Source organism: Mus caroli, chromosome 15 (assembly GCF_900094665.2).
Source record: "Mus caroli chromosome 15, CAROLI_EIJ_v1.1, whole genome shotgun sequence".
NCBI classification, from domain to species: Eukaryota; Metazoa; Chordata; class Mammalia; order Rodentia; family Muridae; genus Mus; species Mus caroli.
Window position 1 is genome coordinate 23,289,343 of NC_034584.1, and position 16,100 is coordinate 23,305,442.

General features: G+C 47.0%; 1 protein-coding gene across 5 annotated transcripts in view; it reads right to left on the reverse strand.

The window, feature by feature from the left end:
• Trio (trio Rho guanine nucleotide exchange factor) overlaps positions 1–16,100 on the reverse strand; it is a 286,761-nt gene that overhangs the window by 162,588 nt on the left and 108,073 nt on the right. For all 5 annotated transcript variants that reach the window (XM_029469546.1, XM_029469548.1, XM_021182742.2 and 2 more), the window contains exons 3-7: positions 15,279–15,393; positions 8,033–8,225; positions 5,382–5,894; positions 4,089–4,211; positions 733–924 (exon numbers count right to left, since the gene is read on the reverse strand). In XM_029469546.1, coding sequence (XP_029325406.1) covers positions 733–924; positions 4,089–4,211; positions 5,382–5,894; positions 8,033–8,225; positions 15,279–15,393 — 1,136 coding nt within the window. The remainder of the gene's footprint in view (positions 1–732; positions 925–4,088; positions 4,212–5,381; positions 5,895–8,032; positions 8,226–15,278; positions 15,394–16,100) is intronic.

A 16,100-nucleotide genomic window follows, 5' to 3' on the forward strand; every position in this document is an offset into this window, starting at 1 on the left:
ACTGTTACAGGCCAAACACTGTTAGTGAGAAAACCTGAAGTGTGAGATTCCTGAGCCATACAAAAATGATGTCTTAATATAAAAATTTCAGAGCACTTTGGATTCTCCAAGTAATGATGTTTAACCCACTCAGTCTTTGTCAGAACCTTGAACACCGACCAATTTCCCATGTATTTCAGGTAAGAGATACATAACCTGTATTTACTGTACACCAGACACTGTAGGGCACAGTGGAGTGGTTGTTTTCATGCTCTAAAACAAAAATACTAAAGCAAGCATTTTTTTTCTATTTCACCAAAACAAACAAACAAACAAACAAACAAACCGAAACCCAAAGCAAACAAGCAAAAGAAGAAAAAAAAAAAAAAAACACCCTGAAAACCAAAAGAGTTGGGTACTTTGGGCACACCTGCAATCCCGCACTGGGAATGGAAGTGGGGTCTTGCCAGCTTGAAGCTGGCTATGTGATACAGCATGCTCTAGGCCTGCCTGGACTATACAAAGAACCTCGTCTCAATATGCACAATGAGTAAGCAAGCAAACAGAACAAGCACAAATATAAAGAGCTGAGAAGTGCAACTGCCTAAGCTTGCAGAGCAATGAGTGAGACAGGTGGATCTCTCTGTGAGGCTGAGTAAATCCTATAGGAAGCTGGGAAGAATCACTTACACAAGATGGCAGGGGCACGGGATCTGGCTCCCGCCTTGTGGGCTGGGGGTCCCAGGCACTGACCTTCTCAGCCTTCTGGTGAAAGATGGAGGACATGTCCAATAAGGTGCTGCGCTCATCCAAGGCTGCTGCGAACGCCTTCCACTCTTGTTCCAGCTGATTTGCAATCTGCTTAATCTGCTGAGAGGCGTAGTGGCCCGACTCCACCAGGCGATTGGCCACTGACATTATGCGGTTTATATTTACATATACGTTCTGCGGGGGAGGCACAGGAAGAGGTTCACTGAGGGATGTGGACAGGAGACTCCCCCCAACTAAGAAAAACAGAGCCCTTGGTGGATAGCCTGCTGACAGTTCCCCAGGCAAGAGCAGCACCACCTGGTACCTATGTCAAGCATCTAACTCTCTGGATTCTCATCAACTCTGAGCTGGTTCCAAATTCTATTTTTAAAACTGTAAAATTATCAATCAACTCACTGAAAGGCATAATTGTTAACCACAAAGCAATCAGATACACAAGTGGGTATGCGGAAATACACTGTTACTCACTTCCTGGCTTCAGACCCTCATGAAGATCCAGATGGCAGGCCTTTTAACAATCACAAAGAACTGAAGGAACCGGCTAGAACCCAAGAATTCAAACATATGTACTTAGCAACCAAAGGTTATTCATGTGAAGACAAGTTCTCCTTTCTGTAAAACTCAAGCCACCTTTTTGTACCAACAGGAAATCTTCAGATGGAGCCACTTTCTCCCAGGAGTAGGAGTTAAGGTGTAGAAGGGATGGTGCTGCATTCAGATCAAGCAAAGCTCCCCTGCTCTAACTACAGCCCTACCCAGGTCTACCAGTTGACCGGAAAACTAAGCATACAGGCTTTAAGATCAAAACGAAACCTGCACTTTCCTCTTGTGCGCAGCACAGTGCACTTACAATTGTGTACTGCATGATCTTATAGTTGTGTAGTGTGATCTGACAGTTGTATAGTGTGATCTGACAGTTGTGTACACTTCTGCTTCCGCTCCTCTCTCCATCTGTTCTTACATTCAACAAACTTGTTGAATGCTATTTGTGGGATAACATGGAGTGTTGGCACACAATCAACAAATCTCGAACCACTCATGTATTTTTATTTTTGACCTTGTCCTGTTCCTGTCTGTGCAGACCCTGAGTGGAAGATAAATCTTTGCCTCCTGCTATGTACTACTAACTTAGCCAGCCTGCCCAATTCCTTCCTCTCAAGCCTCTTCTTCTTCCCACCCCTCTGAGTCACACTGCCACTAGTCTGCAGTAGCCCCCTCCTTACCACAGCTCACTGAGTCCTAACCCTAGCAATCAGAACTCTCTCCTTGGCTTACTTTGCACCTTTGTTTGCTGATCTTTTCTGTTATCATCCAACCAGAACCTGGTGGAGTTGCCTTGGCACAGACAAGCCCCACCCACATTCCTTTGCTACAAACTCATGGACCATTCCGTGTCCTAAGCAGCAGAGGCAGAGGTTACTCCATGGAGGTGTGACAGTAGTGAGAACAGGCTCCTGGCTTGTGTGGGTATATTAATTAAAATATATTTAACTAGCTTCCTTTAAATTAAGAGCAGTGTGCTCTGCGTTTGGGATGTCTCCCAAAGACTCCCATGCGGAGTATTTGCTAAGCTTTGCCCTTAGCAGATAGCACTAGTAGAGACGGGTCTAGCTATAGGAAGCAGGTGTGCCTCTGCAAGATCTATTGGGGCCCTTGCTCCCTTCCCTTTGTTTGCTTCCTGGACCCCATGAGGCAACCCTGATCCACACTCACTTCCTGCCTTGGACACATGATTAGTGTCAGAAATAAGAGTCAAGCCAGCCTGGGCTGAAAGCTCTGAAACTGAACTCTGTATCTTTCCTGCACTGGCTATGGATCTCAGGCACCCTGTCACCATGGGGAAGCTGATGCCTGTATCTTCTCTGCTTGGGCTGCAGATCTTCATGAGGAGTGACTGAGCAGTTATACCTTCCATTTCCTCTATGCTCCTCCCCTGTCCCTTATTTCTCCTTAAAGTGGCTGCATTTGCTAATGTTTTCTCTGACTCCTCAAGAGAAAAGGCTACTCTGTAGTCTATCAGAGAGTGTATGCAGAGGTTCTCACTTAGAATGGTTAGAACAAGGGAAGAGCAGCCCATTGAAATGATCCTCCTGGAGAGGAAGAGATAGCTCAGTGGTTAGGAGCACTGAATATTCTTTCAGAGGACCCAGGTTCAGTCCCAAGCACCCACCTGGCAGCTCATAACTGTCTGCAGCACCAAGATCTAACATCCTACCCCATGCATGCATACAGGCAAAACGCCAATGCACATTAAGGAGAAGGAGGAGAAGGAGAAGGAGGAGAAGGAGGAAGAGAAGAAGGAGGAGGAAGGAAGGAAGGAAGGAAGGAAGGAAGGAAGGAAGGAAGGAAGGAAGGAAGGAAGGATCCTCCTGGGGGACTACAGATGCTCATGCATAGACTTGATTCCATAGTTCTTTGTCACTTTCATTTCCTGATCAGACTATGCCAGTCTTTGTGCCTCTCATTTCCCGTGATCTAGCATTTTCAGCACAACCAGAGGTATGGTGAGCCACACAGCCCTTCAGAGCCTGCACACGGCTCTGCCATGCGTCATCCCTCCCACGAGGACCGACGCTTTGGCTCTTACCCTCAAGCTTGTATGTTATGCTAGAATGAGCATCATTCTTGATATTGCTTAATGTGGTTCCTTTAAAGATTCCCTATGCACAGACTTGTATTTAGTCTTTTATGCTTTAAGGTTCCTCAAAACACTCCAGGCAGTAGGACAAAGGACCAAAAGCTAATGGGCCTCATTTGCCACACATGCGTGATGGCTGAAGCCTCATGCAGGTGTCAGAACAGGGGACGAGAAAAGCCCAGAAAGCTCTTGACCTGCTGTCCACAGTGCATCCTAACTGAGGCGTAACTGAGAACGGTAACACAGACGTAATGTAGAAAATAAAAAGATGAGAGCTGAGGAGGAGATAGGGGAGGAGGGAGGAAGGGGAGGACAGAAGAGAAGAGACATCTCTCACATTTTTAGGAGTGCCTTACCTGCTTTAATTGGGTAGCATCATTAATTATGATTTCTTGAGCACTAACTACATCTTGCAAAGTATACTCAAGTGTTTTATACATACAGAGTAAATACCACAAATACATCAAAGATAGACAGTGTACCCACTTCAAAGATTAGGCAACTGAGGGTCAAAGAGGTCAAAGAGATCATCCAAAGTCAGACAGAAAATGAAAGAGTGGCAATGATCATTTTTACATCCACTGTCACCCTGATGACTCCACACAACCTGTGCAAGGTCCGGGTGCTCCAGCCACTAACGCCTCCCGTTTGCTAAAAGCCTTTGGTGGAGCAGGGCCTGTGGGATCTGACAGCGGCTTACCATACAGTTCATGGCGAAATGATTGTGCTGCGTCTGAAGTTCCATGGCGTGCGGGTGGCTGCTCCCAATCTCCGTGTAGCTGTTCAGAAACAGGCCTTTGTTGTGAGTGATCCAGTCAAACATCTACCGGGAGAAAAAGACAGGCTGGAAGCACCGCATGCCTGCCCAGGGTGGGGGAGGGGAGTCCCTGCTCCCAGAGCTCCCGGGAACAAGCAGGTGCTTCTATGGCATCAGATCCTCTAGAGAGTCTCCCCCACGCTAAAGGAAACTCCTGTCTTCTGTGCCCAGAGCCCTTCCTCTAGAGATGTCACACTGCTCCGGCCAGAACCAGGGCTCTCTGATCTCCGAGTTAGGATCCACACAGGTTACCAACGGCTGACTGAAACAGTACCGTCTTTAGCACAAGACAGACACAGAACCCTGAGCAAATGCAAACAACAAAACTAACAAAAAGATTTTAAAGGACTTGAGGGGTTTAAGCTTAGGTTTCCTGTAACCCGGTGATACTGTCACCCGACTAAAAGTCCTTTTAATGTACTGTATCAAAATTTTCTAATATAATTTTTTTCTTTTTTTACTCTACAGTAAGTTAACCAGCCCATGAAAAAACAAACCAAGCCAAACCAAACCAAACCAATGCCCACAAGTTAAGAGGAATGGCTTCATCCATGTTCATGGCTTGCAAAGGACTCACTCCTGTTTGCAAGTGTCCTTTTCTTTGGCATTGCAAAGAATACATTAGCTGGTGATGAATGAACATTCCCTGTGACCAGCTGGTGTCTCTAGCACACAGGAACAGCACATGAGAGCACAGGGCAGTACTGCCTGGATCACACAGAAACGCGTTTTCAATGGCATCTCTCTCTCTCTTGTTACAAAAGACACAGCTATAGGTCTGAATGGGGTTTGATGGCTTTGTTTGAGGAGAGAGGCAGCACCAGAAAAATCTATATATAAAGTTGTTGCTTTTAAAAATACAAGCATGAAATTTGTACTTTTAACAACAACAACAACAACAACAAAAACCCCACCACCACCAACAAAAAGCCCACCCTTGCCTTGCCTGCACACTTTCTAAAGCAGCAGAGCATTGCGCTGTGAACAGAACTGGAAGCCAGATGTAAGCACGGCTTCTGGATGTCCTCTGCTGTGGTGTGGTCGTGGTAACACAAACAGACCTACTGCTTTTCTCCTTTTGTTTTCTCACCTGATCGCATCAGTCTTGCCTGTGAGACCCACTAACCCAGCAGCATCCCCCTGTCCTGTCAGGTCGACATGCCCCTCCCCCTTTACCTTCTCAGCATCCTGCTCGAACAGCCGCAGCTGGAAGCACTGGTCCAGCTTCAGTTTCCTCACGTGCCACATCTGGTGCAGGTGCTGCCGGGTGGAGTGCAGCCTGTCTAGCATGGTGGACACCTTGGGCAGGAGGTTCTGCAGGTCTGCGTTGCCCGAGCCTGAGTTCTTTTTGGGGAAACTGTCACTGCTCTGTATCCGCTGAAGCAGCTTCTGCCCTTCTAAGTCCAAGTCCTCTATGGGGGCCTTGATCACCTTCTTCTTCAACTGGGAGTGCTCGTCGATCATGTTCCGAGCCCCCTCTAGGTCCTGAGGCAACTCCTTTTTGGCGAGAACATCCTGAAGTTCCTCTAGCCGTGACAGCATATGGGCTGCATTGCTAATGTACTCCTCGAAAGCTACTCGGATTTCTATCCACTCCTCATGGTTGTATTCCAGGCAGCCGTCAAACTCGGGAGTTAGCTGGGAAGGATCAACTACTTTGGTAAGGCCTTCTAAGGAGACCATATTTGTCTTCAGGAGGAAAAAAAATACGTATGAGAAGATGAACCAGTTTTATGTGATCATATCATCCTGTAACTTACAGTGGTCGCACAGAGGTCCCCAAGTGAAAAGGAATCTGCTTATAGAAGACCCAGTCTCTGTCTGGATCTGCCTGCCCAGAATGCAGAGGGGAGGCTCATTATCAATGTGATAAAAACTCCATTGAAGTAGACATTAGTGAGAACGCCCAGCAGCATCCAACTGTGATTTCCATAAGCCCCAAATCAACTAGATTCCACTTGAAGAATGGGAAGAACCTAAATGGTAGTCATTAATATCTCAGGCTTCAGATGAGAGCTGTTGAAAGTGATTTCACAGGGTAAAGACACTGGGAATTGCGGCTTCCCTGTGATAACCTGCCACAGTCCTACACAGTTAAAGACACTGGAAATAGCAGTTTCCCTATGATAGCCACCCACACCTGAACAGCTTAACCGTTGTGCATAGCATGTCCTGAATCCCAACTTAACACTAACGAAGCTTCAGGTTATCCCAGCCTAAGCCAGAACTCTCAACTTCACCTGATGTGCAGGTGTGTGTGTGTGTGTGTGTGTGTGTGTGTGTGTGTGTGTGTGTGTGTGTGAAGCACACTGATGCTGACTAGATGCCTCAGGGAAATCATGAGGCTGGGATAATAAGATGCAAACATAATGGAAACTGAGCTGATCTGGAACTGAAAGAAAAACAGACTGTCTACACCACCTCTGCCACTTCTAGCCAGACACAAACCTAGAAGTGACATCTCCATGCTGGATGGTGTAAAAATCAGCACGTGGCAACAGTCTGGAGAGAGTGGCTCAAACCTGCACTGCCTTAGCCTACAGTGTGCTACAGTGGGCTTTTTCTTATCCATCTGCTGAGCCATCAGTAACCTTCATGGAGGCATCCACCCACAGCGAGACTGGCAGCCATGCAGAAACAGCCAGGTCAGGAGCTCGGAGTCAGAGACTAATAAATAACATTAGCAAATACTTGTATGAGTGCAAAACTACTACCTTTTTTTTTTTTTACTTAGAACATGTATAATTAAAATACATTTCACTTTAAATTTTCCATAACAAATACCTAAGAGCCAGTAAATTATCTTTCAAAATTACCACTTATTGTGTATGAGGATAAAAGTATGCTTTATATTTTACTTAAACCACTTCAAAGTAGTTTCAAACTTAAGCTAAAATCAGATTTTAATTCCAGATAGGAAAATTAGCACTATGGGGAGGTATTTTAAAAGCCAAGTCGTACACACAAGGAGACACACTGACAACTACAGCTGATGCTGTTTCACTATGGAATATTATTTACCTTAAAACATGGTTTGTTTCCAATGAAACCTAATACTCAGGCAGAGATGGCAGAGACAGCACGCTCTTCCTTTCTTCCACCAGGGATGGTTAGAATTTATTACAAGAAACTATTCCAGTCCTATTACAGAACAGGGCCTGAGCCAAGAGTCAAGCCGTCTGCAATACTTTCTCCTCTAATCATCCCATTAAACTGACCACATCAAAAGCCTTTGTCAGAACTGTGGTGGCCTAAGGAGAGGCGGCTCTCAGTGGGAAAGAAAATAAATTAGCAGGCTTTGGTTTACTTTTTATAACCATCTGACAGCCATCGTCCAGGCCCAGCTGAATGCAGAACTCTACAGTTCTAAAGGACTCCGTCCACTTTTACAAGTGAAAGACAACATGTACAGTGGCTGGTGAGTCTCACCATTGCCGATGACCAGATAAGCTCACTGCCCCTGCCATTCCCTCATACCCAGGATGAGGCAGCCGCCCGGATCTGCAACCACACAGCCGGTGCTGACAGGGGGAGCTGTTCAAGTGACGGGGACAGACTTCTTCCAAGCTACAGTGGCCCCGCACCCTAATCCCAGAGAACTGAAATCCAAACCGCTGTATCAAAAGCCACCACACCAGGAGAGGGAGCGAGGGCATCTACTTTAAGCAATAACAAACACTTACTACGCACACATAAGGCATGTAGGCCATGCTTGATACTCGGCTTTAAAGACCTGTCATCAGCCCGCTGTGGTGAGGATGCACCAGCTGATTTATCATCAGCCTTGCCTGTGACTTTAGGATGTGGCTACCCAGAGCGAGCCTTACCTCAAATTCAAATTTGGAGCTGCCAAAATTCGTCCTCTGTTTCTGCCAGAAGTTGTCGGGCTTGATTATCAGAGCTATGTGGATGCAGCATGGGAAGGACTCCTGCAGGATCTTCAGCAGCGGCTTGATGGAGTCCCACTTGGAGCCGCGCATGTCCACAATCACTGTGAACCCTCGCTTGCAGACTTCCTCACTGCAGAGCAGGAGAGAGGAGGATGAGTGAGCTAGACGGCTCAGTGGCTGCAGTGCGTACAGTATGAGGACTGGGGCTCACAGCCCCAAGCGCCCACACTCATAACCGGGGTGTGTTAGGGTGGAAAGCACTGGCTGCTCTTCCAGAGAACCCAGGTTCCTTTCCCAGCATTCCTAAGGTAGCTCCCTGCCATTTATGACTCCAGTCCCAAGGGATTTGAGGCCCTCTCCTGGCCTTCGTGATTACTGCATGGGGGAAGGGACAGACGGGCAGGCAAGGCACACAAACAAAAAAAGATGGGTAAAACAAAAACAAACAATCAAAACAAAACAAAACAAAACCCACTGGGTATGGCCTTGCATTCCAGTAACCGGGCACTGTGAGGGGATGAAGACAGCAGGATCCTGGGGCTTGCTGACTGCCAGCCTAGCTCCAAGTTCAGAGACACTCCAGGGAATAAGGGCAAAAGTTGTTAGAGCAGGGCATCTGACATCCTCTGATCTTCTGTGAGCACACCCACACAAGTACATCTACCTGGGCACAAATATGCATGCACTTCCCCAACAGGCATGTTCGAGGTGGATAGTCTGACAGACTGACGGATGGGGATGTGGACAGACAGATGGATGGATGGACGGACAGACCTCTCTCTCTCTCTCTCTCTCTCTCTCTCTCTCTCACACACACACACACACAGATGGGGGACCCCCACCCTCCCTGACACCAGAAGAGACCAGAACCTGACCACAAAGGAATGAGGCAGAACAGTGAATTCAAAGAGAGTTCAGCTTCAAAAGTCCTTAAGATTTTAATTCTTCATAGATATAGTGTTGCATTCTTGCCTTCTCTGTGTTGTTGTTCACTGATGGGACACACACTCGATTAGTAACTATCACAGACAAAGACCCTTGGGAAGTACTAAGAGGATACAAACTCACAGTGTGGCACGCAGAGCCCAAGCTGGGAACAACTTTACTTTCAGGATTTCCAAGGCCACAAGCAAAGACGACAACCCAGTGGCAAGCAGGGTGATGCTGAGCACTTTCCAGAGTCTGGCTGTGGTCCCTTTCCTCTAACCCTGTTCCACCAGGGGGCTCCTGACATCATATAAGCTCTGTGAGGAAAGTCTAGGTGTATATCTGTACTTAGACTACACTCATATCATCATGAAATGTGGTAGCAGGGAACAATCCTGGCTCCTGGCACAAATCCAAATTGTGTTAGGAGTAACATGGTTTTCCTTTCTAAAACCTTGGCAGTTAAACAAACAAAAATGTCAGCTGCAGCCAGGCATGGTGTTCAGTGCCTCCATTCTAGCACAGAGGATGCTGAGGAAGGAGGGTCACAGAAGCCAAGACTGAGCCTGGCTTAGGAAACAAGCAAGCCCCATCTCTAAGGGAAGGCGGGGGGCGGGGGGGGGGGAAGCACTTGCTCATTTCATTAAATCTCAAACTGGAACAGACAGAGTGACCACGATGCACATCTGCAACAGAGTGCGGTGTGAAGTGTGTCTAAGTGTGAAGTGTCAATAAGTGTGAAGTGTGTCTCAGTTGGCAGGTTGTCTAGCACGCACCACGTGTGAACCCACACTACATAAACTATGTGTGGGAGTGCACGCCTGTAATCTCAACACTTGGGAGAAGTTCAAGGTCATCCTCAACTCTATTCTGTGTTCCAGGCCACCCTGGGCTACCTGGTACTTGGTCTCACAAAAAACAAAACCAGGAAAACAAAAAACTGAGAATCAAGGTATCCTGAGAGAGGAAGAAAACACTACGTTCTTACGTCAAGGCTTTATGGAAATTCAATACTGACTTACAGAGGTAAGGCTCACCTACAATCCATCATTACAAAACAGACTCCAACAGTCTACCTTGGGTAGACGCTGGCACCAGACTATAAGCAGGTAAAGACTGCCTACAAGCCTTGGAAACCTGAGACCTGGAGGAATCTCAGTGAGGCTTGAAGGAGGTCTGCACCTAACATGAACAGCCTGCATTTAAAACTTCTGCCTGTGTAATCCAAACTGAGATAACCCACTCTCACTGGAATCCAAACTGAGATAACCCACTCACGCTGGAAGTCCAGAAAGCCATTGGTTACTGCTAGATGTTGGTGCAATGCAAAAAAAATACATCTAAAGCTAACAGCATTCTCTCTTGCACCAGCTTGGCTCCCCATTCTGTCCTCCGCCCTCCAAACACCTCAATGAATGTTGTTTTCCTCCCTGCCCTGTCTCGTACGATCACTGTAACCAGCTTTCAAAGCTTAACAAATGCAAAGTTCACAGGACAGTGACATGAGTCTACGGAGGTGTGTCACATAAATATTCCAGAAATGTCTGTTGTGGAACTCAACAGAGACCTGGTTCACAGGCACAGGGGCATAGTGGTTAAAGCCCAGTCGAGAAAACAGATGGCCCAACAGTCTTGCTTATCACCTGTCCTAATTAGCTTTAGCTGTCAACTGGACATAGCCTAGAGTCATCTGAGGGAGTCTCCATTGAGGGATTTCCCAGGTCAGATGGCTCATAAGTGTGTCTGTGAGAAACTGTCATAATTGGTGTAGAAGGGCCCAGCATACCCTGGGAGGATGGGTGGGTCTGAGCTGTGTGAGCATGCTGGATGAGCACGAGCCAGAGAGCAAGCCAGCAGGCAGGCAGCATTCTTCCACGGTTCTTGAGCCAGGCTTTTTGCTCTGACTTCCTACCCTGACTTCCAGTGATGGATTATGACCTGGAAGGATAAACTCTTCCTTCCCAAGTTGCTTAGGTCAGGGTGTTTTATTGAGGTAACACAAAGAAAGCTATAACACTATACAAGTGTTAATGACGCTTAGAAAAATGTTATGACTAAGCTGTCACCTCCCTGTGGTGGTTAATCTTGCTAACCTGACTAGACTCAGAGAACTAGTACAGTACACCTTTTGCAGTTTCTGATGGTATTTCCAAAAAAGATCACAGGTGGTGGTGGTGGTTTGGGTGTTCTGACCTAATCAGTGAATTTGTTCCCTGAAGGGTTTTTCATGATGATATTATTCCAAAACGCATCCTTGCTGTATTCTGTCCTGGCCCCTTCCTGTAACCTCTGTCCATTCCCTTCCTGTCCACGATGATTTGAAATGCTCTGCTCAGGCAGCCCTCTCCACTATGACAGACTGCTATCAGGTGAGACTGTGAGTCACACTCAACCCTGGGGCTGAGGAGATGGCTCAGTGGTTAAGAGCACATAGTGTAATACAGAGAGCGCAGGCTCCATTCCTACCACCCACATGCAGCCTCCAGGGATCCACCACCTTCACCTCTGTAGACACCTGCTCTTGCTTGTACACCCCACGTAGACCACATAAAACAACAATAAACAAACAAACAAAAATCCTTTGCTGCCAGATATTTGGCTTCAGCAATGAGAAAGGTACTCACATACATCCCATACAGGTCTCCACTGATTGTGGCTGACAGGTGGCTCCAAGTCTCATACAGTATACAGTTCACACTGCTCCCCACCCTGGGCAGGGCTAGTGCCATCACATGGCTAACACCACAGGAACAGGCATCAGCTCTTTCCTGGCCCCATTTCCCAGGCCTAGGACCCCAGCTCATGGATATTAAGCATTATTAAAATTAGCTTGCAACCTATCTTTCTCCTTCCTAGCATGGTCTTAGGTAGTATGCATATAAAACTGTAAGGCCCCTCTTGTAATAGGCTTAAAAGGAATCCCTTTTAACTCCAGGCTTACCAAGAGGAGCATGCAGAGAACAAACCAGACTGTACTATGCCTGGCCTGTATGGCTTACAGGAGGATTAAACCTTCTGGCCCCACCCGGTAGCTTCCCCACAAAGTGGCAGTCACTGCACATGAACTGAGCTGGGCGTGCAGCCTTCTGCAGCGTCTGTCTTCACATCCAAAGCTAGGCATCCTAGGAAAAGCAATGACCTGCCAGCACCCCAAAGTCCAACTGCTATATGCCACTATCAAAGGGACACATGCCACATGTTCCACATGATGACAGAAACGGATCTTGGGATGATGTGACTTTCTTAACTAGGAAATCTAGTAGCTTTATGAAGAGAGAGAGCCTCACGAGCAGTCTCAAATCAGTGCACTGGTTGTCTTCACACTGCTCATGAGCAACTAGAGTCAGGGAGTCAGGAGAGCTTATCCACTTAGCGACCAGAAAGCATCCTAAAGAAGGTAGAACACCCTAGAACTTAGGAAACACAAGATAAAGTTCAAACGGCAACAGCAAAAGCCACCCAGAGGCTACGTTCACTGCTTTAGGGACCCCACGAGATCACCTGGGAAACACTGCTGTTCCAAACTGTTGAATTTTTGCTCTTTTTCCACTTTTGACTGTGTCTGGCTGTGTCTATGTATGTGGATGCTAAATATACATGTGTACATGTGCACATGTGTGCATGTACCTATCAAAGGCCAGGGGTGATATAGGAATCTTAGAAAACTCTTCTATGCTTATTCATTGAAACAGGGTTTCTCAATCAAATGAAGCGTTCACCGATACTGCTAGTCTCCTTAGTCAGCTTGCTCAGAGAATCCCCATCTCAGCCTTCCGAGGCTGGCATCACAAGCAGGCTACCACACCTACCTGGCATTTGTGCGCCCTGGGAATACAAACTCTTGTTGTCACACTTGCATGGCAATTCTCAAACTGTTGATGATTTCTAAGGCGAGGAAAGAAGTGACCCAAACACCACAGCAGCACAAGTCATATCTGTGCTCACTGGTGGGACTCGTGGCCAGAGAACAAAGTCTGGTGTACTTAGTGACAGCAGGACAAAGAGCAAACAGAAGACAAGGATGGAAGGAAGAGATCCTTGCACCCATCAGCAAACCTCTCCACATAGTCCTACCGTGAATCCCGCACTGCCTGGCCAGGAGCTAGGGGAGGGGAGGGAGGGAGGGAGGGAGGGAGGGAGGGCTACCTTCCCGTCTCAGAAGAATAGTGGTGGGATCGGAGCCTACCCAGAAAGGGAGAGCCAGGTTCATGCCTCTCACAAATGTCGACAAATGATCACACAAATTGTATTACAAGCAAAGTTCCACATCCAAGAAAATGGCCACGCTATTAATTTGCTGATGACATGTATTGATCCCACTGTTCTAGAGTGCTCCCAGGAGGCACTGAGCTTGAAGAATATCAGAAGGGACTCGGGCTGTATCCACCTCTCTCCATCAGGACCACCTTGGAGCTTCTCCATTATCCCTGGGTGGATGCCTCGGTTACTTGTGAATTTACTTTTTAACCAAAGACAAACAAAATGCCATTCCTTGTCACTTGGGACTGGAAATACAAAAGCAAATCACGGTAATGAAATGGAGTGACTACATTCAGGAGATGAAGCACTACAAACACAGTCACGTGCTGATGTGGGTGTCACACAGTACCCAGGGAAAATTACAAATCAAAAAAATCTGATTTAAAAAAAATGGTTAAACTCAGTTATAAGTGTATGGGTGTTTGCTGCACCGTTCTTTCTACTTCTATATATAGGCTCATAATTTTTAACACACAGTTTGAAGGGTGTCAACCAGCTAAGTCACAGTGTAAATGAACAGTTGTATACTACCATGAAAGTAAACCTTTCCACTTGTACCAATGTAGATGTTATAACCAGATAACCAATTATCAGCTGCACATACCTTTGCAATAGCCTAATGATTTTTGAGTCAACTGAAGGAATATCCAATTCAATTCCAGGTGCCAGGCATAGACTCCATGGCCCTGCACACGCTAAGGCCACACGTCTTTTTGAGGTAACCGCAGCCCCAGCCTTGCAGGCTCTGTCAACTGGCCACTGCAGAAACACACTGGCTGTGTCCCAGTGGATATTTTACTGGACAACCTCAAGAATACCCTCAGTAAGTCACACTGTCAAGGACACTGATGACTTCTGTCTACTGCAAGGCTCAGTACAAGAGGGCACAACTACCTACCGTGGTGTCTAAACAGTGCAGGACGGTTGGTCTCACACCACATATTTTGGTGGCCCCATTCCAGGTACCTCAACTTAAATTTTAAAAAATGTAACTCTTTTAAACTTAGTTGTAAGTGTAGGTGTGTGCATGTGGAGACCAGCAGACAGCTGTCTAGTCAGTTCCCTCCTTCCATCATGTAAGTCTCTGGAAGTGACATGGAGTGACATCAGGCTGTTGAGCTTGAGGACAGTCAGCTCTACCTGTAGAGCTATCTCGATGGTGGCTCTATTTACCTCACACCCCTTGCACTGATCTCAACAGCAGGAGTCACTTTTCTCAAGCCTAACAGAAGCAACTGAAGCAGGGATGGAGAGCTTTCCTCTTGGCCTGTGGCAGCAGGATCAAGAAGGGGCTGGGTGCGCTGTGGACCACCAGGAAGCAGAGAGAGGAGAATTGTTCTGTGAGGGCGACTTCCTCCTGAGTCTCTCTGCTGGATGCTTTGTTCCCATCTTACACTGCCTCGGCTCCTCACAGCTCCTCACTCAGACTCTCTGGGAAATAAAAAACTGATTGCCCACGGTTTTGGTCAACATCCATACCGAAACCCTGTCACTAATCTCTCAGATTTAACAGCGTCTCCAAACTGGTAAGATAGTATGGGCCGCCTGATAAAGATGTTGAATGTCTCACAAACTTCACGCTACACATCAAAAGAATACTTGGAATGCACGGAAGCTCAGTGTAAGAAAGATACATGCAGGTTGTCAAAAAGAACAAGTTTCTGATAATCTGGGGTGGTGGAGCTTGCTGTAAGACTCACTGAAGACCTCCTCCTACATTCCAACTCGGCAGTGTAAGATCCTAAAATCCCAGCTAAATGAGCATCCAAGGTCCACCAGCAACACTCAACGTTCTGCAATCATGAAGGCCTGCCTTCTGGTTCCTGAGCCAGAGTGTTTTGAACAATCAGACGATGGTTATAAAAGTGGCAATAAAAATAAAGATCGTGATCTTAATTTTATGTTTGATCTCTCTTTGGAACTAGACCTATGGTTTAGCTGTCTTCTAGACAGAGAACTTCAGAAAACATTGGCAAGGCAGTCACACAGAGCTTACCTGGGAATGCAGGCTAAATAGGAAATGAGCCTCCTGAGGTCCTCCTGCCGTATTCTGTCATGATTGCTGCGGGCTGGAAATGTTAAAATGGGACCTCCACGCTTATCTCTACCACCTACAAAATAAACGTTGGGAACAAACTTAGGTGGGGCAAGATCAGACAGACAGAACGCTCTACATGCCCTTCCAAGTCCAACATCTCCATCCATCCATTCAGGCAGAACTGTGGCTAACCCTACCACACAGTCAGGAAGGAAGTACAAAACCTAGCGCCTCTGTCATCGTTGCGCATCTCATGCTCTCCCGGGACTCGGGAAATGTCTGGGTTTTAAGCGGTGACTGGAGGATGTCACAAATGATATGCTTCTGTTTCTTCTAATGTACAAGAAGAAATGCTTTTCTTTAAGGGTTGGAGAGATGAGGACTCTGGTATGCTAATACACGTGCTTTACTGACCTTAACAAGCCTTTCTCCCTTGCTCTCACTCTCTAACTCCCCTCTCTCTTCCTCCCATTTCTCTAACTCCCTTACACTCCCCTGCTCAGGGAGCTATACAGAAGAGGAGGCAGCAAGACTGTGAGAGCCAAAGGTGGGAGACTCCAAGGCAACAGCATCCTCCACACAGAGCAGAGGCACTGACACTGTGGCAGCACATTGTAAGACCTGCACAGGAGCCGGGCGTGGTGGCGCACGCCTTTAATCCCAGCACTCGGGAGGCAGAGGCAGGCGGATTTCCGAGTTCGAGGCCAGCCTGGTCTACAAAGTGAGTTCCAGGACAGCCAGGGCTACACAGAGAAACCCTGTCTCGAAAAACCAAAAAAA